Source organism: Astatotilapia calliptera, chromosome 11 (genome assembly GCF_900246225.1).
Source record: "Astatotilapia calliptera chromosome 11, fAstCal1.2, whole genome shotgun sequence".
NCBI lineage: Eukaryota > Metazoa > Chordata > Actinopteri > Cichliformes > Cichlidae > Astatotilapia > Astatotilapia calliptera.
Genome location: NC_039312.1, coordinates 11,996,019 through 12,023,014, shown reverse-complemented (window position 1 = coordinate 12,023,014; position 26,996 = coordinate 11,996,019). Strand labels below are relative to the sequence as shown.

Here is a 26,996-nt window from a genome sequence, read left to right as displayed (position 1 = left end):
TTCAGGTCTGCACGCTAGCCACGCCCCCTGCCTGATGCGTTCCTGCTGACTGAAAGCACATGACCAAGCGTGTTTACACCTGCAGTCTTTAGTCAGGCGCTAACGTCAACTGTGACACGGATACGCAAGCCTGTTTTTTAAACCAAGATAAGACTTGACCGTGGGGTGAGAGATTATTGTTTGGCAGACCCTCGGCTGGTAAGTTAGCCATATTAGAAAGGCCGCTGTTTTGCTTCAATAAGAAGGCTAGTAGCTCTTCCGTAGCAGCAGCTGCTGCTAGGTTAGCACACTAATGACTCTTGAGTAGGTTGCGACAGCAGCATCACCACCAAAGCAGGTAAAAGCTAAAGGTTTAACAGTTCACTCATGTATAAGTGGCTTCACTTCAGGCACTCTACTTAGCTTAGCCCACACGGTGTGTTTGCTTGCAATGTCATCGTTCTTTATGGTATAATCAACGTAAAATTACAATAAATGACTGAACGAGCTAGCAACGATTCAGTTGTTGGTTATGTTAACCCTTTAGCACAGCAGGTGTGGCGGACTGATAAAAAGTTAAGTCCTATTGACCAGATAGTGGCAGTTTTTGGTTGAATACAGCCTTAAACTCATTAATAGGTGTTAGCGTGTCTCAGTGTGAACTTGTCACAGAGGTCACAATCAACTGTCTGCTCTCAGGTAGCTTCCCGCAGGTTCCCTGTGTCTACGTGAGTTGTTGTAATCAGAGGTTAAACTGAGATTTGGCAGGTGAAGGCACAAAGATTGGCTGCAGCAGGGCCAAATAATTACTGTGAGTTAGAAGTAAGTTACATAAAAATGTGTTCTGTGATGTCCAGTAGATGTTTCTTTGTCTGCAGATTGTGATCAGCTGAACTGCCATGCTACTCCGATATTCCCTGCTCTTTATGGATTTAACCACCTGAATTCAACAAGATATAAGCAGATGTTAAGACAGTAAAAGGTAGACTTCGGTGAATGAGTCTAATCCGCATCAACTTAATCACCTTAAATATAAACTCATGTAACCCATTAGCAGTACCCAAGATATATTCAGTTCAACATACTAATTCTCTGTAAACTTGATAACAATACTGCAAACTAACCAGTGTAGCATGCAGTAAACTGCCTACTGCCATATTTTCATGTAAGCATTTGCAAAATGTTAGGCCAAAAACATAATTCAACAACACATCATGCATAATCCAGTATCTGATTTAAAACTCAGAGACTGCTCAGCATGTGAAAATCCCATTCTTTAAAAATAAATAACTCATCTTTCTGGCATCTTTCTCCATATGTCAGTGATGCATGTTAACATTTTTTTCCTCTCCCTGGGAAAAAAAAAGCAACTGAGCATTTAGCTCACGGATGTATTTTGCAACACACTGCACGGATATAGTTTGTGCATTTGTTGATATTTGTTGAGCTGTTTTAAAGTTACTTTTTACAATACTTCCCCATTAAAAATCATTTCTTACCTCTTCTGTGGCACTAACTAGATGCAGACTACCGTGAAACCTTATTTAAATCAGCACCATTAATTGCATCACAGGGATGAAAAGGAAAAAGGGATGTGTTTAAGATGTAAATGAACCATGGGATGTCATTGTTTTCTTATTATTGAGCAAGTGTCTCCATGCCATCACTGGAAACAAGCACAACTCACTCAATAGTAAGATGCACTAACCTCTCTATCAGATGTAATTAATCATTAACTGAAGGCGGTGGGATGCTATTTCAGATTGTTCCAACCCACTTTAACCCCTGGTTGTCATGTTTTTGCATACATTACTGCACATATTTGATAAAGGAACATCCATACTGGGATGGTAGTATGAACATTTTAAATGAATCAAATGATTTTGGTTGCTCCCAAGTCAAAACAGAAGTTAATTTCCAATGAAAAAATGGCAATATTAAGAACAGTATTAACTGTAAATACTGTATACTGTCTTCGGTAGCTCTAGCCCATCTGTATCCCAGGAGAAACAACCCCTCTTTGGCCTCTGGCTCCAGGAAGCCAGAGCTCCTTGCTGTCCAACATGGATGAGACGGATGTTGAACGTGAGTCTCTTCCCTTCCCTACTGAAGGCTAAGCCACATGTATTTGACATTGGTCAATTCAGCTTTCTGAAATGTTGTCCATCCACTTATGTTTACTCCTTTTCTGCTCCAATATGCTTCTGAGGTTGTGTTTTCCTTTCAGAGGTGACCCTGGCTCTTCTTGATGCAGCCACCGATAAAGACTCAGAAGTCCAGGAACAAGTCAGGAAGTCTATTTTGACTCTGGGAAAACAGCAGCCAGACCGAGTGTTGGCCATGTGTCAGGACTACCTCCTGAAACACCCTAAGGTAACAACCCAGAATAGTGAGAGTCCTTAGGAAGACGAAAGTCAGCCATAATTACGTAACTAAGAAAACAACTGCAAAGTCGTTTAATGTTTAAAAGCAATATGGACTGTTAAATCTATTTTGAGCCTGTTTTTCTGCATTTTTTTCCCGCACACAGATGCAGAGACTTTTGATACCGTTGTAGCCACTGAATTCATTCAGTTCATTAGTTGGCTTTTTTAAATTTAGATGGTGTAAAATGTTCTTGGTGATATATTCTTTGCTTATCTAAAGGCAGTCCCTGACATTCAGCAGAAAACAGAGTCATGCTGTTATGTTTCAGATTAACTGCTCCTGTAGCATTTTAATTTCCTGTTTCACTCCATTGTGTTCCTGTTCTCCTTTATGTTAATGACCTTGTCAGTGAGGCTGATACTGTTTTCATCTTATTAATCCGTCAGTATCATCATGCTAAAATGTGCTTAGGGAGACATATACTATAACAGAAACTACCACAAAGGCTATTTTGGAAGCTCTGCCTTTCTATGGACAGATTTTGACAACAAGGTAACACAGCTTTGGGAGATGCAGTCATCAGATTTTACGCTTGTACTGACATCAAAATGAAGGCTGATTTCTGTGTGGTCGGAGAGCTTATTGGCATAGTGACTGATGTTATTCCATCGCAGACCAGCCTGTGGTCCTCTTTTTTTCTCCATGCTTTTATATCGCCTCTTCATATCTTCCTCTTCTTCATCTCATCTTTCTTCTGTAGCTGGTGGTGAGCCACAGAGTTGTGATTCTTCAGACTATTGAGCTGATTGTTAGCTGCAGGATAGAGGAGATCAGTCCTTCCAGGATAAAGAGTATTATCTCCCTGGCCTCAGATGAAATGACTCGATCAAAGGTAAATTATTTATGTTTGTGAAGGTTCTCAGTCGCCCAGGTCATCGTAGTCTAAGGAGCTTGGAAAGAAAAGCATCTGGACTTCTTTAAGTGGACCTTTCACCTCTCATCCGAGAAGCTTCTTCAGTTCTTCTTCTTTAGAGCTAAAGAAGCTGAGAGGTGTAACGTCTTCAAGAAACTTAAAGAAGTCCAGATGTTTTTCTTTCTAAGCTCCTTTGACAAAGGTAGAATATTTACTTTTAATCATTGATTTTTGTGTTTTTTAAGAGTGTGGACATTACATGATTGAGTTTTCATTAAGATATCTTAAAAGCCTTAGTCATACAGTTTCGTGTGGCCCCTTTCTTACATCCTCTTCATTGTTGTTCTGCCTTCATGGTTGATTCAGGAGGTCATCCCAGACTGGCAGCAGGCAGCCAGTAATATCTTGGTCGCGGTGGGTAATAAGCACATCAATGACATCATGGAGGAGATACTAAGCAAGTTCCAGCCAGGGGTCCTGCCTCACTTCTTTGTAGTTCAAACACTGGCCAACCTCTCTGATTCAAATGGTAAGGACATTTTTACTGGCGTACATGAAAGGAAAAATGTGCAGTCTGTCTTTAAGGAAGCCCACATGCAGACCAGGGTAGGATTTTGGCTGAGAAGAAAGGAATTGAGCGGTTGCTGAGAAAAGCTGAACCTGTTAAACCTGTCCAGTAAGAGCACTTGCAGGTCAAAGATTTTGCACAACACCAGGATTTTTTTCTTTCTCTCTGTTTTTTAGGAGCACTCTGTGATTACAAATGATTAGGGCTCATTTTTTCCACTAAGTATGGAGTCATACTGGCGGCAGTAAGATATTTTTCAAAACTTCTGAGCTGATGTGTACTTTTCTAATGGATTAGTAAAACTTATTTAGAGCCCTGAACTTCAGTGTCTGTGCTCCAAGTATGGCAGCTACCAAAGTAGCATGTCAGGTAGTTAAACAGAGTTTGTCAGTCTTTAAAGGGCCTTTAAAGTGCGGCTGACGTTACTAATCCTACATTTGAATTTGAGCATGTGTTTTATGGCATGAATGAAGTTGTTGTTTTTTTTCTCCCCAAACTCCATAAAATGAAATCTGGAATAACTTAAAAGAAAAATAATCAGAGTTGTCTGAACTACTCATGTCTGAGTGTCACTTATTGTGGTAACAGCCAAATAACTGATAGACAAATCCATTTGAATTATTGTATAAAAATTAGTCTCATAGTGCAAAAATAATGCCAATGTATGTCTCACTGCTGTTATAGAGGAAGAGGGAAATGTAAGCGTGCCATAAATGTGTAATCTGTTCTGTTCTCTAGTTTATGGCATGGTGCCGTTTCTGAATGCTATTCTGGGAACCATGTTACCCATGCTGAGCATGGCAAAACAGGACAACATAAAGTGGGTCTTCTCTTCTGGTAAGAACCACCTGACCTGTTTTCCAGTGGTTTCTTAGATTTTGACTGAACAAACCAAACAAAAAGTGCAGCTTCACGATGTTCGCGTGTTTGCTTTGCCTGCTCTTTACAGTCACACGGCTTTTCTGTTTCCTTTTTTGTTGTTTTTTCTCTCCCTGCAGCTCTGTCTCATTTCAGCGACAGTATCTTGGAGTACCTGGCCAACTTAGACAAGGCTCCAGATCCTTCAGTCAGAAAAGACACGTTCTCCAGTGACATCTATGCTGCTTTTGAAATCCTCTTCAATAACTGGTTACAAAGCAGAGAGCCCAAGGTAGGTTGATCGTGCAAGATGATATGAAATGCAGTGGACTATACAACTGAAAAACCACCTACATTTTGCAAGAAGTCATGGGTTGAGGCATTGTTGAAGGAAGCTGAATCATTAAGGAAGCAGAAGTAAGCCATCCAAAGCTGCAATGACAAATAAAAAAATAAATGATAAAAGCTAAATTAATTTTCTCACAGAGAGAACACTTGGTGTAATTTACTCTCCTATCCTGGAGAGACACTGTTTTATTGGGAAATTCCCAAAAAAATGTTTTTTGAGTTTTCTGGAAGGTGCAATCTGTTTTAGTCAACAAAAGAGAGTCACAAAACTCAACTAGAAGAGGGTGACATCTTTACTTTTTGTACTGACTCTATATTAATCTGTGTTACTGAACCAAACAATTAAACCGTTTGTTGCACAATTGGGAAGATACAACTGTTTATTAGAAGAGTATTTAGTTAAATTATCTCAGAAAGAGGCTTGTTCTGGGAACTAATATTTATTCAATCACAGGTTATTGATGTGAAGGTCATTCTTATTACACATATGTCCAAGTACTCACCTAATCTTTGTCATCTCTATCACCTCATATTCTGACTTTTCTTTTCTGTTTGGCTTCCAGTTGAGGCTGACAGTGGCTGAGGCGGTGGGATCAATGTGTCATCTGATGGCCAGCGACAAACTGGAGGAACAGATTCCCAGACTTGTTCCTGCCATCCTGTCCCTGTACAAGAAAAACAACGAGCACTACATCATTAGCAAGGTGGGCACAGTGTGATGCATCAGTGTAGGGATTGTTTATTATGGGTTTTTGTAGAAAGTATAATTTATGTAAGGAAATGGAGGACCATTGCTCTCTGAGCATCTCTAAACTCTGTCCTGGCTTTAAGTAGAAGTGCATCTTAAACTGAGTCTGAGCCTTTGCGTGAGTGTACCTGTTTTGTTTTTCTAAACAGAGTCTGTGCCAAGTCCTAGATGCATCTGTCAACATGGGCAGCAGGGTGCTGGAGGCACAACTGGAAGCTCTGCTCTTTGCACTGCACCAACAGGTACACTTTAAGTGCATTTCTTTGCATGGTAATAAATTGGTATCATTGATTGTGTAGTGTATTGATGAGAAACAAATGGTTAGAAGAATTGTTTCTCAGTATTTCTGTTTGGTGCTGAACTACTTATGGTATTGAAAGCACAAATCTGTGAATGAATGGACTGGGTTAATTCTTGCGAATTGCTCACCTGTGCTGCTTTTCTTAGTTGATGAATCAAATGACCGTAACTGTTACTGAGGTCACACATTTTCACATCCTTGTGACTCAGCTGACACTTGGCCTGATGCCTGCGTGTTGCAAAATTTCACCTCAACTACGTAATGTGATGTGATGGCATAATGTTACAGCAGCAGTGTCTGTTACAGTTCCTTTTGTAATTTATTTTCCCTCCATTTTATATATGTAATATTTAACGGTGCTTAAAAGCGCATGTTGCTGTTAAGAATGTGTTCTTACAACATTTTCAGTTCTTATTTTCAGCTGAGAAGTGTACCCGAAGTGGGAAAGTGGTGGCACATGAAGCTTTTCAAAAACAATAAACACATGTGACTTTGTGCTGTAAAAACAGACCATGTGCTCAGACTGTTAATTTTTTTTATTATGGTTTTCAAAAATGCACTGGTCCATGCAAAAATGAACTCATGTTAATATTCTCCCATTCTTCAGCAGCAGGAGAACACCATCATCCCTATATATGATACAGCTGCAGGAGAGCGTTTATACAAATGTTTTATTGCCTTTAGCTGCTTGATTTGCACTCTGACTTGTAGATTATGAGCAGAGTCCTTGTTATGTAAAATTATATCAGTCCCATTTTTAATATACAAATGCAGTGATTCGTATTAGGTAGATATACATTTCCTGGCTGTCACTGATCCAAACACACATCTGCACCCATGACACCCGAAGCCACAGAAACCAAATTAGAAAACTGTATTTTATCCATGCTGAATAACACATACGCTGTTATTATCACAGCTGTTTTAATACAAGGGATAAAGGTAATGGTAAAAATATTATTTAGAATAATGCGACATGTAGCACAATTGTGTTATAGTGAGCCATTTTTAATGACATCTAAAATAATCTAATCTACCGCGACCATTATTTTCCTGATGTAACTAAAAGTCACCAGAATAGACACCATGATGCTCTTCCCTTGTTTCTACCAGGTGTCTGCCCCTGTTGACTACAGTAACCCTCCTACTGTCAAGAACCACAATGAGGTCCTGCGCTGCTTCAGTTTGATTGGTACTAATTTTACTTTTATTTTTCTTCTTATGTTGATGTGGAGTGCACAGTGACAGCTGAATGTTGTCCGGTCAAGCTTTTCTATCTGGTTTAGCTCTGGAGAGTCACAAGAGCAGTAATGAGATGTGCATTAGCGTGTTAGACCCAGTTTCCACCACAGGATAATTGCATTAACTGTGGCAGTTTGTGGACTGCTCTTATCCTCTGTCTTGCTTTGCTTGCCTTTTTTTGACCTGATTATTACATCTGTGTCAATTTATGCATTTCACATTTAAATGTATTAATTTTATTTTTTTTAAACTTCTAATTCTCTCCCTTTAGCGAACTCTTTCCCAGATCGCCTGGTTATGTTTGTTCTTCAGAAGTTGGAGAACAGTAATGAGAGAAGCAGGATGGGCTCCTTGGCTGTCCTCCGTCACCTCATCAACTCCTCCAGTAAGGAAATACAATAACAGCTCCAAGCATGACACACACTATTCCCTGATCACACACTTGCCTGTTTTACGGCACACAGACATTTCAAGACAAGTAAGAAGCAAATTGTTCAGTTTACCTAAATCACGTGATAGTATTTATGTATCTATGTGTGCATACATAGAAGTGTTGATTCATTTGATTATTTAAGACTTTGCCTTTATTAGTACCTGTGCATTACAGCTTCTACTATGGAGAGCAAGAAGCTGCTGATTCTGGCCAGCATCAGACAGCCGATGGCTGACCACAGCAACAAGGTAGCGCGCGCACGCACACACACACACACACACACACACACACACACACACACACACACACACACACACACACACACCTTTTTTATTTTATTTTTTTTTGACTATCATGCTGTTAGATGGATGAACATATTCTTCTTGTGTTTTACTCTTTTCCTTAAGCTTTTAGTTGTTTAGACAATGATGTCATTGTTTCCCAGGTGAAGAAGCGTGTGGTCCAAGTGATCAGTGCCATGGCTCATCACGGCTACTTGGAGTTAGAGGGAGGAGAGTTACTGGTTCGATTCATAGTTCAACATTGTGCTTTACCTGACACGTATCAGGTACAACTCCTTTTGTGTTCATTTCCCCCTTTTTTTTTTTTTTTCCTGATTTGTATGGAAGTTCTCTGTTAGTTGCATTTTCAGTGCTGTATGTGTGTGTTAGTATGGTGGCTTTTTGTTGTATATATGTACACGATGTACAAAATGGTAACAGTAAAAACAAATATCATTTTCTGTTTTCCATGTGATTAAAATCTAAGGTGCAAACATGAATGATGACATGCAAACAAGCCCATTAATGCCCAGACATTCATAATCATTCACAATTCATAATTCACAAATGAGCTTTAATACTTTATCTTAAAGTCTATAAGATTAATGAACTATATGGAGCTGAAAATGACAGATTCTGCAGATGTGAAACATCAGTCCTCTCACAGATAACCTGAGGACTTTAGCACCCCAGATTAAGGAAGAACTGTACAGAAGGACCAGCAAAGATGTTTTTAAGTAAAATATGTATTACTACCTGTGCCCTTTTCTGTGTGTCTTCAGCGGAGTCAGAGGCCCACAGATCCAGAGGAGGTAACTAACGAGTCACTCAGGTCAATGTGTGACAACACCCTTCATCTCCTCACTACCACTGTTGGACGACTAGCCGATGTATGTACCCTTTCTACCAGTCTGATCTGATAAATATTGTGTATATATATATTAACATGTGTTGTTCAGGAAACGGTGTTAGCAGCAGGTGTTTCTTATGTCTTTATTTTATGCTGTGCATGTGTGAAACTTCCCTGACTAGTAGTGTAGGTCAGTTAAATTTGATTTGTACTACTAGTCAGTTAAAAGTGTTACGTTTAAGAACTTTGCTGTGATATTTAACATGTGTGTTTTCTTGTTTGAAGGTACTGTGGCCAAAGTTGCTGTTTTATCTGACCCCTTCACAGTACACCAATGCCACTACTCCTCTTTGTAAAAGTCTCATAGTGCTGGGCAGCAAGAAGAAAAATAACCAAGAGCCCAGCTTCAAAATCGACTTTACACGGGAAGGTACATGGCTATAGACACTTCTTTATGTAACGTGTGGAAAGCAGTGTGCTGTAAGGGGTCTATGTTGAAATGTTGTGTGTGGAAGTGGAAAAAATAATATTATAAATAACTTTATAAGCATTGAAATTTGTTCTTACGTCTCTTGTTCTTGTTCTGAATGATCAGTTTAACCTAAACATGTCTCATCTCTGTCCTTTAGTCAATCTACCATCTCCACAAACACTGATGATCAGACTGCTGGTAAGCAAATATAGAAGCATCGGCTAAACCTAATTCCCTTTTTGCATCTTCAGTATTCAAATAAAGGCTTGCCAAGCATCCCATCTAATAATTGGCTGGAGCAAAATTTTTGTAATAAAATTAAAAAAAAGAAAATGAAACAAAAAGAAAAAAGGACTGCATGGATTTATTATGCTAATTTAATCCCCTGTGTGTGTGTGTGTGTGTGTGTGTGTGTGATCTGCATATAATGATGGGGTGTTATATGCATACTGTGAGTGAAAGTTAAGTCTGTATTTGTGTTTTTTGTGTGCGTGCATGCGTTTGTTTCACTCTCTATGGCTTTTAATCCCAAATTCTTTGTAGTTGCATTTTTTTCTCTAGCTCCTCCTACCACGGAGCAATAACCAAGTTAGACAGATTTACTGCAATTGTTTGTCTTTTATGTGATCTGTGATATAAATGATACGTATCTGTTTTTGTAGGTGAATGCAGCTTTTCCATTCAATAACAGAGATCATGGCGCTCCGTCCCTCTCTCTCCTCCAAATCCTCAGTATTAACATTCACCCCAATGCTGAGGCAGTCTGGGACAAAGAAATAGCTCCACTGCTTACAGTACTAGAGGGTATGAAAATATGTGCACATACAGTAATCATTTTATGCATTTATTTGTATTATACTATATATGTGCTTTGCTGTAGTTACACAAACTGGCACTTTTGCCCTTCAGGGGTTCTCATGCTTGGTTTTTTTTTTTTTTTTTTTTTTCTTGTAAAGATGATCGTCACCTTGAGTGTCATCCTCATGCACAGTATTTTTCACTATGCTGCTGCCAGAGCTTTCTGACTGTGGTTTTTGGTTTTAACAGAGTCCGCTGCAGAGAGTCTGGATAAGAAGGAATGGGACAAGAGGTTACTGGAGGTGTGTGGGTTTATTTTTAATATTCCCTCTTCAAATGCATTAGTGATTTTCAGCTGAATAAAACAAAAATATCGTCCCACTTATTTGGGAAGAGAGTGAATGATGGTTGTCATCATTATTAGATTATTTATATAGTTAGACTGTTATGATCCCTGCTTCGTCAAAAAACATTTAAGTCAATTAATTTGATCAAAGTCATCCTAACGGTGCTAAAACTGTCCACAGCTCTTGTCTAAAACCCTGACAGCACTTGATGATGATAAGTGGGTATGTCAGTTGGCAGCTGAATCAACCAGATACCTCCCTACATATAACAACGCCTTAGAGGAGAAGGTAGGTACCTTTTTAACAGTAAAGGTTTATTAAATCAGTTCAGAGCTGCTAAGACTTCAAAGCAAACTTAATTTAGAAGTGAAAAATATGGAGCAGGTAGAGGGTGGTAATAAATCTAAGAAAAACGTCAGAATTTCTGACAGTAAAATTGTCAATTTCCAAGAGAAGAAAACTGCAATATTCTAAGATTTCCATCACAAATATGAGACCACAGTTCACACAGCACACATTAGCACTAAAATGATGCCCATGGTACTCCTTGTGCATATTTTGGCAAGACTGTGCAATGAGAGCTGATGCCAAACGTTCATCATCTCACCCAAATCACCAAGTTGTTTTCTTCTAAATGGGTCCATTTTTTTTCATGCTAATATTATGAATCATATTTAAATCACAAGTATTTCTTCATTCTTAAATCCAATTGCAAGGTATAATTTGATTTGGTCATCTGCTGCAGACATAATGAATGCTTAGCAGAACACATAAAATTTATATTTATTTATTTATATATATATTTTTTGATTGCATACAGAAAGTTGAAAAGTTACACCTGACCAAGGGTGTAGCTTGAAAATAAACAAAACTTAACTAGTAAATTTTGTATAGTATAATTGATATCACAGATGTTCCTCTTATAGGAGAGAAAGATATGAAAATGCTGCTTAGATATTTATATAATGAGCCTTTTTTTTCCCCTTTTTTAGAGCTTCCTGTATCGATGTATAGGAGTGACTCTCCAACACTGTTTCAATAAAGACCTGGTCAAAAAACAGCTGCATGAAGTTCTCCTCGCAGCTCGGCACAATGATGCAGTCGAAAGAGAGGTACCTGAAACTTTCACCTGACAATATTCTTTCGTACAAAACTCATGTCACTTTCGATGTTGTTGCACAGGTTTATAGTCTGACTCTAAATCCCCGTCATCTGCATCTCTCAGGGAGTGGCGATGGGCGTCGGTCTGTGTGCAAATAGCCACTTGGAGGGAACTCTGGCCAAGCTGGATGAGTTTGGAAAATCGGATGCCTTCAAGAAGTCACCGAGCATCTTTAACCTGCTGAAAGTACGATGGAAAATGTGCAAATAACAAGTTTCCTTATGTTTATTTTATGTAGAGCAGTGTTCATTTAGACGTCAAATTTTGATTTGTTCACAATCTTTTGACCAAAATCTCATTCTAAAAAAATCTAAATTCTTGTAGTTTTAGCTAAATATCATAAGATATGAGACCAAATCTGACGTTGGCTACATTATAAAGTGTGAAAGAGTGTCAAGTTTTGTTGGTGACAGTTTCTCAACACTGTTTATTTTCCTTGACATGAAATATCAAATGTGTCCATATGTCTACTCTTCTCTTCCTCTCATATGTTAATTTAAGATCAGAGATTACTTCTGACTGGATCACTTCCATATTCCCACCCGTCTATACACCTGTCTCTTAGATAGTTCTTATTGGATCTTGTCTCTGCAGAATATTTTCAATATTTTTTTTTTCGTTGACAAAAAGTGGCAACACATCCCGTCATCGTTTTTGTCCTCGAGCATTATTTTTTATTTCCTTGTCAGCTTGTTTTTATTAGGAAAAAGTGTGACAAAAATTATTGGTTAACAAAATGAATACTGATTGTACAGTTTTTTTTTACAAAAAACAAAACTGCTGGTTATTCCTTTCTTGTCTAACCTCAGGAGCGTAATGATGTCGAGGTGGAGAAGGTGAAAAGCACATTAATCCTGTGCTACGGTCAGGTGGCTGCGAACGCCCCTCCAGAAAAGATTCTGAACCGCATTGATCAGGACATCCTACGCTGCATCAGTAAACATTTCAACACCAAGGTATGGAAACACAGAGAAACAGTCCTGTGATTTAGTAGTTTGCCATTGTTTGAGATGGTGTTGCTGGGTGTCACAGACTCCTGCATCACTTAGGTCAGCGGTCCCCAACCCCCTGGCCGGGGACCAGTCTGTGAGTCGTCTGGTCTGTGCCGCGAGAGTTGAGGCTTAGGTGTATATATTTGAAAGACATATTTACGCATTACCATAGCGACCAGAGAGCATTAAGGGGCAGAGAGGAGGATGTTACTCTCAATGCTGTCGGCGCATTTCAGGAGGACGCTGCTAATAAAGTTACACAATTACACAGTGAATTTGCCTTTATTATTATATTTACAAAATACCACAGTTTTTGTCTTGGTCGTATCATTTTATTTTGTTGTATTTATCCGCAACACCTTAAAGGCCAGTCTGTGAAAATATTGTCTGACATTAAACGGGTCTGTGGTGCTAAAAAGGTTGGGGACCGCTGACTTAGGTGATCAGACAGTTCATGAGAAGAAAGAGAAAAAACAGCAAACTGAGCTAAAATCCAGGTCTGATGCTACAGGCAGTGAACAAGGAAACTCTTAATTTTAACAGCTTATTGATGAACATTTTATTTGACTGAATCCTGCAGGAATCAGGGCTGTGTTTGTATGTGAGCTCATTCCTTATCACCTTTTCTTTATGCAGGTTCTGGGGATTAAAGTAGAGACAAAGGTATCGTCACAGGAATCCAGGAGCTTTGTCTTTAATCCTTGCTAGTTAACATTTCCTCTTTCTTCAGTTTGATCTCACCCTCCTTTCTTAATATATTTCTGCATAAAATCTGCATACTTTTGGTGATATTGTCACTAAAATCATACATGAAAGTCTTCAATTTGAGAGCGCTGTGCAGTAAAACAGCCTTTTCATTATGCTTCAACCCAGCTTCACTGCATACATGTGAAGTTTCACGGTGCAAGAGCACCAGACTTTACTGTCCTCTGAAGGCATTCATGTATGATCGATCACTAACATGTTTCCAGTGTGGTGGTGGAGTTTATGTTGATTTTTAAAATGCAATTTAAAACTTTTTTACAATCACCTAATAGCAATGAGACTAAAATATATCCCAGCTAAATTTGGTTGTTGAACCGTCGGAAACCATATTGAGCATCACTTCTTATTGCAATAAGGGACCGTGGTGTACTTCTGGGAAATGTAGCTTCAAAGTGATGCATCACTGAAAATATCTCACACACTCACTTCAGGAAAGCTTGAAAGATTTTTTTATCTTTTGTTGTCGGCTCTCAGCTACAAAGAGCAGATGATAAGAAACTAGCAGACCACCTTTCTTACATTAGTCCTTACTAAATAATATTCAGGTTTACGACAATATTGTATTATGTGTGTGCTGTTAAGCTGTTAACATTTTGTCTTGTGATTATAATCATTTGGGGCAAAGAAACAGCTGTGTTTACGGCATTGTTCTAGTCAGGGTGACATTGATAAATAACACCTTCAGGTCCGTCTCTCTCTGTTCTTCACTATAAGCTCTACTCTTTCTTTCTTTTTGCCTTATTTGCTTAAAGGTTGATTGCTGTTACATTACTCACTGGTGACTCGCACGCTGTGTGAACGCCTTTTATGTCTTACTGATCAGAGCTTGCAGATGTTGTGTTGTTCTACTGATCACCTCACATTTCTTTCCATCCATAGGCATGGAGGATCAATCTGCAATATACATGTTGGATTGATTTAATTAATTAGCTGACTGATTTATTATTATATGTATTTTATTGTTTATTTTTACTATGCTTTGTTTAGAGTTGTGTCTGCTAAAACAGGTTTGCAGTGCATCTTGTTCATTCTTGATAACGGAGACTGCCTCTTGACCCGAATCATTTTCTCTCTTTGTTTTTTTTTTTGTTGTTTTTTTTATGTCTTTGTGCGTCATTTGTCTTTATTTTGTGCACCGTCATCTCTGCATTTTCCCAATACAGGACCTGACTATGAAGCTCAGTTTGATCCAGAGTGTTGGCCTCATAGCCAGAGCCATCAGTGAGTGTGTGAAGAAACAGGGCTACATCTTCTCTCGCAAGCAGGAGCTCATTACTGTTATGCTGGTCAGTGGAAATTAAGGGCCAGCTTCTTGTTACACAGTAATTGCAGACAGTAAGAACAGCAGACATGTTCTTGTCTTTTATTTTTTTCACTGGTCAGGACTTCATTAAGGCAGAGCAAGCTGATGCACTGAGGACTCCAGTACGCCAGCTTGTGATGAGCACGTGTGCCAACCTTATGTATCCTTCACTTCAGTGAAGAAACTGAACTTTGCAAAGTAATATGACACAAATTAAGTCCCTTAATAATAGAGACTAACAGCTACTGAATATATGTACAGAGCGCTTACTAATAAATGAGTGTTTGTAGTAGTTAATCTTACTGTTTGCACTGAATGAACTGTAAAACTTTGATTTGGGGTGACTTCCTTTTGCAGACTTAAATGATAACCACAGAACTCAAAGTCAACAGAAGACAAATACGAGGCAGCACTTTGCTGACGTGAAATGAATCATCAGTGACTGAAGCTCTGTCATCTCCCAGTGTTTTATCTTTGACCTTAATGCCTCAGTCCACTGGACCCTCCGATGAGCGAGAATGAGAACTTTGACTTGCTAAAGGTGTGTATCAACAGTGTGTTCTGTCTGCCAGCTGAGACGAACACTCCAGAGAAAACTAAAGAAGAGGAGCCGCTCGACCCCAAGCAGAGAAAGGTGAAGTGAGATAGACTGAGATCTGCTGTAGTTTGTTTGTACCACCTCTGATCTTTATAGCAAACTTTGTCTGTCATTGTAGCCAAGTATTTTAAATGCTGTCATGCTGTCAGTCAATATATTCTGGTGGATCTCTACAGGCGCTGTACAAAGACACGCTGGCTGCTCTGCAGGAGCTGCTGAAGAGCGTATTGGCTAAAGATCCAACACCCGACGGTTTACAGAATGTCTTTAAGGTGAAGCCTGCCGCTTCAGCAAATGCTCTTGTTTTCACTTGGCTATTCAATATGTTATTTATTTAATTTTTAAAAAATAAATGAGGTCATTTTGTCATAAGATTAAGGGGCTGATGAAAATCTTTACTAGTAGTTTTGGTCGAGCAGTAGAAGAATGGGGAATAAAATCAATACAGAATAGTATCACGGTGTTTTACATGGTGATAATAGATCGATTAAGGGAAACAAAATATCAATATTCTATTAAATAAATAATACTTCTATTAGAAAAATAATTTAAATACTCTCTTACCATCATCCTGACATAATGTTGACTCAGTTTAATGCAAGTGAGAAACTGTCCAACACTGGACACACTTAGCTCGACTAAAGCTAGCTCCTACTTCAAAGCACGCTGATGGCTCAGTCACAGCAGCCTCCTCACGCTCCAGCATTGACAGCAGGTTTTAGTGAAGGGTCTAAAGCAGGATCTGCTTAACAATCTCATTTAAAGCACAAAAAATAAAGGCAATAACTTTATCTTATAGAGTAAAACAAATACTGAAATAGTTTAACTTTGAAGACAAATCACCTTTTTAAACTGAAAAATAAATTCCAAAATATGCTTTTGAATATATTCAGCATATGTTAAAAGTACAATAATATTATATTGTGAGTGAAGTATAGTGACAATATTGTATCATTAGGTATCTGGTGATTCTAGCACTATTTATTTCTGGTTTTAAGTGCATGATACAAATTGCTCTTTCTCTGCTTTTAATTTTAGTTTCTGTCAGTCCTGCTCACGACTCCAGTTCCACAAATAACTTTATAAAAATCTTTAAGTATTGTAGACTGCCATACAGTAATGATTGACTTTAACATGCCAGTATCATATCGTAGTGTACGTGTAAAGCTTTTGTAAAGGACAAAGTAAAGCACTATACAAATACAGGCCATTTACCATAGTGTATGTAACCTGCGTTTTCTGATGTGACTTCCTTGTGCAGCACATTGAATCATGGTTGAGTTCTGGACAGGACCACGAGAGGGAGCGAGCTATCACAGCCACAGCTCACATACTGGCTTACTACCTGGATAACCTGACTGTCAAGGTACACACAAAAACATAGGGCAGATATATTGGTGACAAAATGTTTTTATAATTCAATGGATAATCGTGTAATTACCATTTAACAACTCAAAACTTTGTGTAGAACATGGTGTCTTTCCACAACCTTGGAGCTCTGCTGGGCCGCCTGTCTCCACGCTGTTCGGACCCTGTCCCTGCCGTGCGCGCTGCTGCCGTCGAGTGCATACACACACTCCTTTATATACAACTTCGATATGAAGGTACAGTCATGTAACGCTTTGACATTTTATACATTGTTTTAAGGAAGTACCATGTCATAAAGTGGGGAAAGGTAAGGAGGCAATGATGAGACCCTGTCTGTTATTTTGTAATTAGTTTATAAAAGGAGCAGGGGTTGGATAATCTGGAGTTGAACTGTGAATAATTATTGTCAGTGTAAAACTTATTTAAATATTTCTATCCCTGTTCCTAGGATTCTCTTTGGATTATAAGGATGAATCTGTGGACTCTCTGCTGTTGTTAAAGGATCGGCTGGAGAACCCTGACCACTCAGTTCTGTACAAGACCTGCTCAGACCTTACCAAGGTACGCGCAGGAGAGCTGCAAACTGCTTTATTGCTCGTGCTCAATACTTGTTTTCTTGCCAGTGTGGATTTTATCTTTTAGTATGACACTCAACAATATGTTTGTGCAGTTATCTGTTGTAATGCGTATAGTCTGTCACACTCTGTCCACCATAATGTAGGTGTGTGTGTGTGTGTGTAACTGTATCTTTCCCTGCATGAAATCAGGTGATGAGTAAGCGTCTGCCTCAGCAGCAGCTGACGACATTGGTGTTCATGCTGTTTGAAGGGCTTGTCGACAGCCAGACAAACTGCTGCCGAGCTTCAACTGTCATTCTGAATACTCTGCTCAAGAACAGAGGAGGCGGACTACAAGATATGGTAACGCACGGACTGCCTTTAGTTGCATTTTCTTATGCCTGTACAGTCATTGCATATGATATAAAGTTGCAAAAGAGAAATCTCTGGAATCACTGACATTTCCTTATAAATAAATGTATACAACATTTGCCTACTCACAAATTTGGGGGATAGCTTTCACAGAACCTTAAGAAGAGGCATTTGAGCGATCCGCCAAGCAGGGAAAAGCAGCAACAAAGCAACAAGCACTTCTAAAGATCTGGATGTTATTCAGCCCGCGAAAACAACTAATTGTCTACAAGTGAATAAAATTTAAGACTACTGCTACTCTCCTGGGAGTAGGCGTCCTTCAAACATCAAAGGGAATAACACTCAGTCTTGGGAGTTGAAGAAGACCAAAGGGCTGCAAAAAACGGCACTGTAAATCTTTAAACCTTGTTAAAGTCTTTGTTCATGTAGTCATAAAAAACACTGATCGGGAAAACGCCTAATGAAGGGGAAAGTTTTTTTTTTATTTTTTTTATTTTTTTTAAAGACCACTTTGAAGGTACAAACTACATTTAAAAACTCAAGATTGGCTGCTTTGCAACCCAAGGGCCAAGAAATCTTTGAATCAATGAGTGAGCAATAAATTCAGAACAGAATTAAACAGCAAAGTGGTTTACAAAAAAAAGACAAAGAAAGGAGGAAATTCCACTTTTTTTGAGCCTCTTAGCTCTGACCTGATTCACATGATCTGGTGTGACCTGTAGAGGCCTGTTAGGTCAAGACATCCCAGAAATGTTGATGAAATATTTCTGAGAATTAAGCAGGACATGGAAAGTATAGCTGTTACTGGTTTAGTTAGATTGTGTTTGTCTAAAATGATCTTGATGGCCGTACAGATGACATCAAATCAAAAGTCCTGCTAAATGTAACCAGCTTCACAGACATGGTTTTGCAACTGTAACAGTGAAGTGCTTTACCTGCTGCTGTCCTGCTGGATCACCAAACACAGCGATTGTTTGTTTCTGTGTTGTTTGGTGTGTATGTAGGTCCCAGAGATGCTGGAGGTGCTGCATGTGCGTCTGCAGAGCGTCACAGAGGACCAGGTAAAGACAAACATGAATGCACAATTCATATATCACACACTTAAATTATTCAGATATTGAGCGTTATCAGCATTTACAATTTAAAGGATTTCTTATTATCCCCATGTTAAAATAACAAAGAGCAAATTAGAAGAATACCTTTGAGCCCTATTTTGCAATGATGAGCCGTTTACTTCACAACTCTCTTACTTTGTTTTCTTGCAGGTACTTAATGAACTCACTCGCTTTGCTAAGAATAACTGTTTTATTGTATTATGTTCAGGTGAGAGTGGCAGTGGGACAAACAGTACTTATCCTGGCTTCTCAGCATCTACAGACTGTTATCAATACACTAGTCAACCAACCACTTCCTTATGACAAGTAAGTATAAAGAACCTTTAAATCCTCTTCCTCAGCATGACCACATGCCAGCTGTTTTGTGTCTTAATATAAGAAAGAATTGCTCATATTTTAGCTGTAACAGATATTTTCTGGGACATGTGTGAACATGAAGCGTATTTGTTCGTGCAGCTGGATCAGTGAGATGTGGATGGCTTTGGGAGCAGACCCCATTGTAGCTAATCAGATCATGGAGATGGTGATGGAGAAACTTAGCATCATGGCACCCTACGTAGACAAGAAGGAGTCATTGATGAGAGGAGGAACAACAAAGGTGGCTACTAATCAGCCACTGGCTGTAAGTTACAAAGTGACTCACTACATGTAAATTGAGATGCAATTGTTGTGCACAGGACACACACATATCATGAAAGTCTGTTGTACAGACTACAAAGAAATTAGCTTGTGTTTAGTTTCTGGTGCTGTTTTTAAACTTGGTAAATTTACTATAGATAATTGATGGGTGTGAATGTTGTGTGACTTTTGTCATTCAGATGACATGCGGTCTCAAGGAGCTGTTATTAAACGGTCAGAGTCAGGAGCCAGCGGTCAGTCTGTTCCCTCGGCTATTCTCCTGCCTCACTGTGCGACTGGGAGCGAGCGTCGGAGTCTCAGCACCAAAGGACAGCAACTCAAAACACACTGCCTCCATCCACGTCGCAGGGTACTCATCTTTTTTTTTTTTTATGTATAAAATAAATAAATAAAATCTCTGTCAAGTTAGAATGTCAGGTGTTTCTGTGGGTGAACTTTTGGATCCAATCCTTTCTTCTCTTCCAGGGTAGCAGCTGAAGCGCTGAGAATTTTGTTAGCACGAGCCCAGTTAGATGAGGTGATGAAAAAACTGGATGAGGATAACGCCTGGGATGCAGTGAAGGAAGCCAGTACACATGTTAAAGGAGTGACACTGCTAGCAAGGTACAGATATCTTCATGTTGCACATCAGTAAAGCTGTAAATCTCTTTTAAAACAGTACACTGGAAACACTATGCCCTTGTTTTGCATTTTATCCAAACCCTGTCTTATTAGGAGTTAAAATGTTAATTTAAATGTGCTCTAAATGTGCTATGGTGTCTTTGTAAACAAGCGTTTGTTTGCCTTGTCCTTAGGGCGATGGCTAAGCATGCTGGTCCCAGATTGCCTGCAATCGTGGAGTGTCTGTGTCCATTACTGAACAATATCTATGAATGCCAGCGAATCACTGTCACTGCTTTCTTTTCTGAGGTGATAAACCCAGTGATTACATGTCTCCAATTCTTATCGTTATATCTAAATTGCAAATGACTAAATGAGTATCTTTAGCAGCTTCATTGGCCAGCAGCAGGAGAACAACAATAAAATGTTTTTTATTTATTTTATGTCTTTTGTCACGGTCTTATCTTGTGACTCCAGCTGTTGAACCATCATGTGGTGACAGAGCTGATGTTAGTAGATGTGTTAATGAACAACATGATGGAGAGGATATCAGATCCATGCTGCACGGTCCGCATGTTGTCTGTGCGAGGGCTGGGGAACATAGCCGTGGGCTCACCTGAAAAGGTACGCACACTCACAGCACTCGCACTCAGCCACCCTAACTGTTACGACACTCACTCACATGTAACTTTCATATTAGGTGAATAAATATGCCAAGGAGCTGCTGGCAGCCATGAGTTCAGGAATGGAGGAGAAAGATGATCCAGGTAAGTCAACAGCAGATTAAAAGTGAAAAAAGGTAACGCTAATAAACATTTGTATCTAATTCACTGCAGTGTTTCTTAAAGCGTACATGGTACAGTCATTAATCAGATCTCTCTCTTTTTTCTATATAAAACTGAAACAGGTAAACTGATCACACTTGAGGCCATGTCAGGCTTGTCTAAAGTTCTTGTCCACCTTGACAAGAAAAACGTTCACCTACTCGCGGTCTACATCTTCATGAAGATTAAACCTTTCTTGGAAAGTGTAAGCTTGGTCTTTATATATGTCCTGTATCATGTTATTAATCAAATATTAATCTAAATAAAGTAACATTTTGTTGTATTTTATATCAATATTTCTTAAAAGTTCATTCACATCTGAGGTCAGTTAGATTTCTCAAGCTTTGTTCAGTCCTGTGAGAAGATGACTTTTTAAATATTCAGACGCAAGGAGGCTTTATGAGACACCTGTACGTTTGTGGCTTTTCAGCAGGTGTGCCTACTAACAGGGCCCTTTTTGTAGGCACACCTGTTTACCTGCCTACACCTCTGTGCCTAATAAAGTGAAATTTCCCATTCCAACCTACATGAGACGATGAAACAGGCAATGCACTTTCTCTAGTTGTCTAGATAAAATGCTAAGTGCCGCTTCTGACTCTCAACCAGGAGAACGATGACATCCGCTGTACTTCCATCCATCTCATGGGTAACCTGTCCACGTTTGGCTCAGGAGAGCAAGTGTTCAAAGACCAGATCCACAATGTTCTGGTCAGCCTGCTGTTACACCTGGTTGATCCAAACCCGGAGGTGGTTAAGGTAAAGTTGGAAAGCACACACAAACTGTGACAGCAGCTTTCTCTCTTATTGCAGATACACTTTAGTACTAGAGGGTGAGCTGTTACATGCTGTCATGTAAAAGTGGATTGATTTGTTTGTTTAGGCGTGTAAGTATGCGATGCGAGTGTGTGCTCCTGTAGTGGGATCAGAACAGATCACAGCCATGTTTCAGAACCACCTACATGAAGATAAGAGCTTGCACTACGGAGAATTCATCAACGACCTCACAAAATACCTGGTGAGCTGAGAGACCGTCTGAGTTAAGCTTATTTAAATGTGGGGAGATAAATTCAAACCGTTAGTTTTAGATTTTGTCAGCTTTCTGTCCTGATGTTTGCTTTTCTCACCGCAAAGTTACAATAAATCATAATATAGATGCTCGTTTGTGATGCTTATTGTGTGTTTTGTGGGCTGTAGATTCAGGACTTTCCTGGCATGCTGAACTTCTACCACATTTCAGTCATCCAATTCTTCAAGAGTAACTGGCCTGAGGTCAGAGCAGGAGCTGCCATGTTTATAGGTATCACTGCACTTTAAAAGATCACTCCATATTATAAACTGAAGTTCTATCAATAAGCACGAAGTGTCAAATGAAAACCAGCCTCTGTGTCAGTTAGGTTACAGTATGATAGTTTACAGATGACATGTGATGATGATGATGATGATGTATCCATCATCAGGGTTCATGCTGGGAAATCTTCAAGAGGAGCATCACTCCCACCTCAACATGGGCACCATCACTAAAGGTAAAGTGAAAAAATCCCTTCATTTCCTCTCTGATCTCATTCTGTTTGTTTGCTGGTTTTAATATTTGTGTGCGTTCGTTTACAGGTTTGGTGATGCTGCTTCAAGATCCAGATCCTGTTGTGAGAGTGAAGGCTGCTGAAGCCATGGGACACTTCCACTGACACACACACATACAAATACTAGTAATTCCTTTACACATCAGTGGTCGGTATAGATAGTAATTTAATTGTTTTTTTTTTAAATATTCAGCACTCTGTGTTCCAGTGTGCAGTCATTCTCAAATTATCCAAATAAACTAACTGCAGACTTTCATTAAGACCAGAACAGGGACCAAAGAGGAAGAAGTGAGGAGTACGAAACCAAACGGTCACATGATCATGCCAATGAAAACTAAAAACACTCAGTCACACACACATGCAGATGCATTTAGCTCTTATAGTCTTAATTTAGCCCCTCTCACTTTTTACTCTGGTACTTGAAGGAAGAGTCGATTCTTAACGGTATTTTAGTGACCCAGGACTGTGCTCTTTACAGATAGACCTCATCTGTAGCATCCTGTCAGTGTGACAGCGACAACGAGATACACTGTGTTCTCTCGATCAATATATTATACGTGAAGTTTCTAATGCGAACATGAAAATACATTTAAACTTGAGTAAAACTTTTTTAGAATAAATATAGTTTCTTTGAATACAGATATATATATATGAGCAAGTGAAAGTTGCACATTTGAAGTACATGACTAGTTCACGTGAGCGTGGTTGGTAGCTAGTGTGTGTGTGTGTGTGTGTGTGTGTGTGTGTGTAGTCATGGCAGCATTTTGTGACCATGTCAGTGAATGTGGAGTTTAGTTCCAGAAAATCTCCGTTACAGGTAGTTGCAGTTTAGTGAGCTTGGTTTTGGTGTACTAAAGACCCCACCCTCCCCCTCACCTTTTGAATCTTTAGCCACTGCTGAGCTGTTTCCCTGCCCTCAGTGAAGTCCCTGTGAAACGTGCTTAGATCGATTAGATTTGTGGTTCCACGTGGATGTCTTAAAGTGAAGCATAAAATAAAAATAAATGCACGAGAGCTAGAGCAGATCAGATTTGAAGGGTTGACAGTGTGTCTGGAGGATGTGAGTAATTAATCCATATCATTTAGCCACTAAATCAGCCACCAGTAACCAGCCAGTAGCTGTTAGTGTTTCTATAACCAGCAGGACTCAAGCTCAGTAATGGGAACTGGGTAAGAGTTTGCCTATTGACTAATGCCAGGCTCACTATCACTGTTTAATGATGCTGTTTATAAATCACTACCATCTCTACAGCTGTAACAGTCATGTCTTCAGCCGAGGCTTTTAAAACTGCTTTGATTGTCTTGTTTTATCAGCATATGGTTAATTTTGTTTTTTAATTTCACGTGAACTTCACATTAATCTCACGCGTACACGTTAATCGCCTGGAAAAAAAAAATCTTTGCCAAACCTCCTGTGTCAACCCTCATAAACACACCAGCCAAAATCATATCAATCCATAACGCTGAGAGGTGTCACATTATTTAGAAAACGAACTCAATTCCAATTAATAATTGTCAAAAAGACAATTGTAGCCAATAAAAGGTTACTAACCTAGTGTTGCTTTGTCAAACAGTCCAGCTAAACGTGATGAAACCAATGCCAAATATCTACAGCCTCATTATATTGTAGCAATGCCGTTAATGATTTTCCTTTATTCTAACTTCGAAAGCACTTGATCCTTGTTTAGTTTTACAGTTGTTTCCTCTATTTGTGTGCTTTTAGGTACTGATGTGGGTGTGCATGTAAATATGTGTGTGAGCAGTGTCTTATACGAGAATGACTTGAACACAGGACCTTAGTATTTATGTCTCCAATCAATGTGCTCAAAGACAATAAGTCGAAAATAATATGTTGTGCATCCACATTCAAATCGATTTTGGGGCAGAAATTTCCAGAAACTCTGATTAAGGTGATAGCGATGCATCGTTTGTTGTAAAGTTTACCTCTGATATTTCCGTTGCACTTTTAAGCCCTGCTGTGCGGTTCCTGTTTGGGGAACTGGCCGGCAAACCTCTGCTAATTTTCTTCCAAAGTTCAGCATCACAAGTCTTCTTTATTTTTCCCTGTTTACTTTTGCACTTGAACAATTGAGACACATTTGTCTCTTAATACTCACATTCACACTATAAATGTATTAATCGCATACATAAGCTGCTCCTGGATCTGTTTTTGCTAGCCCTACAAACAGGGACTCGTGGCCTCCTGCACTTTCTAACACTATGGCTCGGTTTAGGGTAGTTGGTATTATTCTGTTGTTGTAAACTTTGTACAACTGATATTGATTGTTTCATGTCTTCCTGGTTTTTAACATGTTCTGAATGTCAGATGGTGATTATTTCAAATGTGTCTGCGTGTTGGAGCGTGAATGTGTGCATGTCTGTTTTCAATAGAGTGTGTGAGGACGATGGTAATCAGTGCATCTAAAACGAATAAATAAACAGACCCATTATAACATAACTAGTCATTTTGTATTTTTTTTTTTTTTTTAAATACCTTTTTCAAAATGAGTTATACTCTTACTACAGCAGATCAACTGAGTTCAGGACTTTGAACGAGACTGGATGGATAAATCTGAGCTAAGAGACCAGCAGATACCCACCTGTCTATATAAAGAGACATTTTCATCCTGTGTGCAGATAACACATGCCACCATTTTTTAATAAAGAGAAATTTTAGCTGAAATTCTTATTTCATATGTGTGACATAGGTGTACTCACCGTAATCATGCAGAAAACTTAGAATAGAAAGTGAAAAACTTCAGATGACTCCAACAGAGAGCTACAATATTCTTGTGTATTCGATGAGCCTCCAACCAGGAAGCATGTTAACAGTTACATTCATACTGTCCTCAAGTGCAGCTCAATGACGATTTCTCTTTATCCAACAACAGATGAAACTGCGCTGAAAAATCAGTCAAGCAATGCCACCAATGAGTATTTCACTCATTACATTAAATTCATTGAGTTGTCTGATCATTCAACATGTTTTCAATGTAAACAGAGGGTTACCAAATTATTACTTAAGGTAATATAACCATGTTGTGTTCTATTACATTGGTCCTTCTTGTGTTCTGCACACGAAAACATAGAGTGGTGACAGTTCTGTGACGGCACATCAAAGTCAGTCACTTGAATATGAATGAATGTTGTGAATGTTAGCACGTAATAGAGCAGGCAACATTATGAGCTGTATTTGTGTATAAAGGCAAAAATGAAAAGTATCTTTCATTACAAGTTTGTGAAAATTCAACTCCAAGCATGTGTGAGTCTTCTTTTTCCTGCTGTTCCCACAGAAGCCCCACAATTCATCTCTCACACATCTTTGCACTTTTTAACAAATCAATGAGGTAATTACTGCACACAACAGTCTGTGGAGGTCATTAAGGTATCCAGTAATCGACTGTTCAAATGCTGCAATACCACTTTTTTTTTTTTTTTTTTTTTAAATGTGTGTCCGTAAGTCTGCAAATTAGTAATGTAATTACACTGCCTGGCCAAAAAAAGGTAACCACCTGGATTTAACTAAGCAAATGGGTACAAGCCCTCCTATTGGATAATTACTGCATAGGTCTTTCAGCTGGCAACAAGTTGTTTAACCCCAACTGGTGCAATGAGTTGCTTCTCATTTCATAAACAACCATGTCGAAAGACTCATCTCGTGGTCGTGGAAAAGATGATAGTGTTTGGAAAGGGTCAAATCATTGGCATGCATTGATAAAAGATAACATCTAAGGAGATGCAGAAACTACTAAAATTGGATTAAGAACTGTCCAACGCATTATTAAAAAGTGGAAGGGTTGTGGGTACCCAATCGTCTTCGAGGAAGAAACGTGACCGGAAAAAAATTGATTGTGATTGGATATCACTTAAACATTTGGTGAAATCTAATTTTAAAAAACAACAACAACAACAGTAGAACTCAGGGCTATGTTTAATAGTGAAAATAAGAGCATTTCCACACACGCAATGCAAAAGGAACTCAACAGATTGGGACTGAATAGATGTGGAGCCCAAAAAAAAAACACTGATCAGTGAGGCAAACCGAAAAAAAAAGAGGCTTCAATTTGCTAGGGAGCATAAAGATTGGACTGTGGAGCAATGAAAGAAGGTCATGTGGTCTGATGAGTCCAGATTTACCTTGTTCCAGAGTGATGGGCGCAACAGGGTACGAAGAGAGGCAGATGAAGTGATGCACCCATCATGCCTACTGTTACGTTTCGGTGTGTCGGTGTTTTGTTTTTGCATGACTTGTGTATTTCCTGCTTTACTTTGAAAGTCTGTGTTATCTTAGTGTGTTCAGTTTACATTTTCCCTGTCTCGTCAGTTCTAATTTGCCCCAGCTGTGTTTCCCTCCTGTGGTCCATTTCCTGATTGCTCCCTCTATGTATTTAAGCCTTGTGTTTCAGTGTGTCATGGTCGCGATCTCCCCCGTGTTGTAAATAGTTTGGTGTGTTTGTTGTAAATAAATAGTCTGTTGTAAATAGTTGTGAATGGGTTTGTTAATATTTTCGTTGGAGACACCTTCGTTTTGGGATTTTGGTGGAGGGCCTTCGTGGTTTTATTTTCCGTATCTTTGTTTTTCTACGTTGCACCCCGGTTGCCTAGGCCGGGGTGTA

The 26,996-nt window shown here is 39.1% G+C and overlaps 1 protein-coding gene across 5 annotated transcripts; it reads left to right on the top strand.

The window, feature by feature from the left end:
* Positions 1 to 25,630, top strand: mroh1 (maestro heat-like repeat family member 1). Of its 5 annotated transcripts, none has more exons than XM_026183997.1 (46): positions 1 to 198; positions 858 to 961; positions 1,962 to 2,064; positions 2,207 to 2,352; positions 3,107 to 3,238; positions 3,626 to 3,788; positions 4,566 to 4,664; positions 4,826 to 4,977; positions 5,597 to 5,737; positions 5,931 to 6,023; positions 7,196 to 7,274; positions 7,596 to 7,709; positions 7,932 to 8,005; positions 8,203 to 8,325; positions 8,821 to 8,928; positions 9,174 to 9,318; positions 9,518 to 9,558; positions 10,023 to 10,164; positions 10,408 to 10,460; positions 10,686 to 10,793; positions 11,498 to 11,617; positions 11,731 to 11,853; positions 12,477 to 12,623; positions 13,296 to 13,322; positions 14,588 to 14,710; positions 14,808 to 14,887; positions 15,220 to 15,361; positions 15,502 to 15,597; positions 16,587 to 16,691; positions 16,794 to 16,929; positions 17,142 to 17,254; positions 17,461 to 17,613; positions 18,627 to 18,683; positions 18,946 to 19,043; positions 19,194 to 19,359; positions 19,556 to 19,725; positions 19,842 to 19,979; positions 20,171 to 20,285; positions 20,454 to 20,600; positions 20,677 to 20,743; positions 20,884 to 21,005; positions 21,407 to 21,556; positions 21,681 to 21,815; positions 21,995 to 22,097; positions 22,258 to 22,323; positions 22,409 to 25,630. In XM_026183997.1, exons 3-46 carry the CDS (start codon positions 2,043 to 2,045, stop codon positions 22,483 to 22,485), a joined length of 4,911 nt encoding a protein of 1,636 aa, XP_026039782.1. In that variant the 5' UTR covers positions 1 to 198; positions 858 to 961; positions 1,962 to 2,042; the 3' UTR covers positions 22,486 to 25,630. The 5 variants fall into 5 exon arrangements, with proteins under 5 accessions (XP_026039782.1, XP_026039781.1, XP_026039786.1 ...); XM_026183998.1 differs by lacking the exon at positions 1 to 198 and adding an exon at positions 222 to 337; XM_026183996.1 differs by lacking the exon at positions 858 to 961.
* The last annotated feature ends 1,366 nt before the right edge of the window (positions 25,631 to 26,996 follow it).

Excerpts from the sequence above, each read along its gene's own strand:
- mroh1 (XM_026183996.1), top strand. The coding sequence starts at position 2,043 with ATGGATGAGACGGATGTTGAAC. Across the intron at positions 2,065-2,206 it reads GGATGAGACGGATGTTGAAC|AGGTGACCCTGGCTCTTCTT; the intron begins GTGAGTCTCTTC and ends TTTTCCTTTCAG. Across the intron at positions 6,024-7,195 it reads TCTTTGCACTGCACCAACAG|GTGTCTGCCCCTGTTGACTA; the intron begins GTACACTTTAAG and ends TGTTTCTACCAG.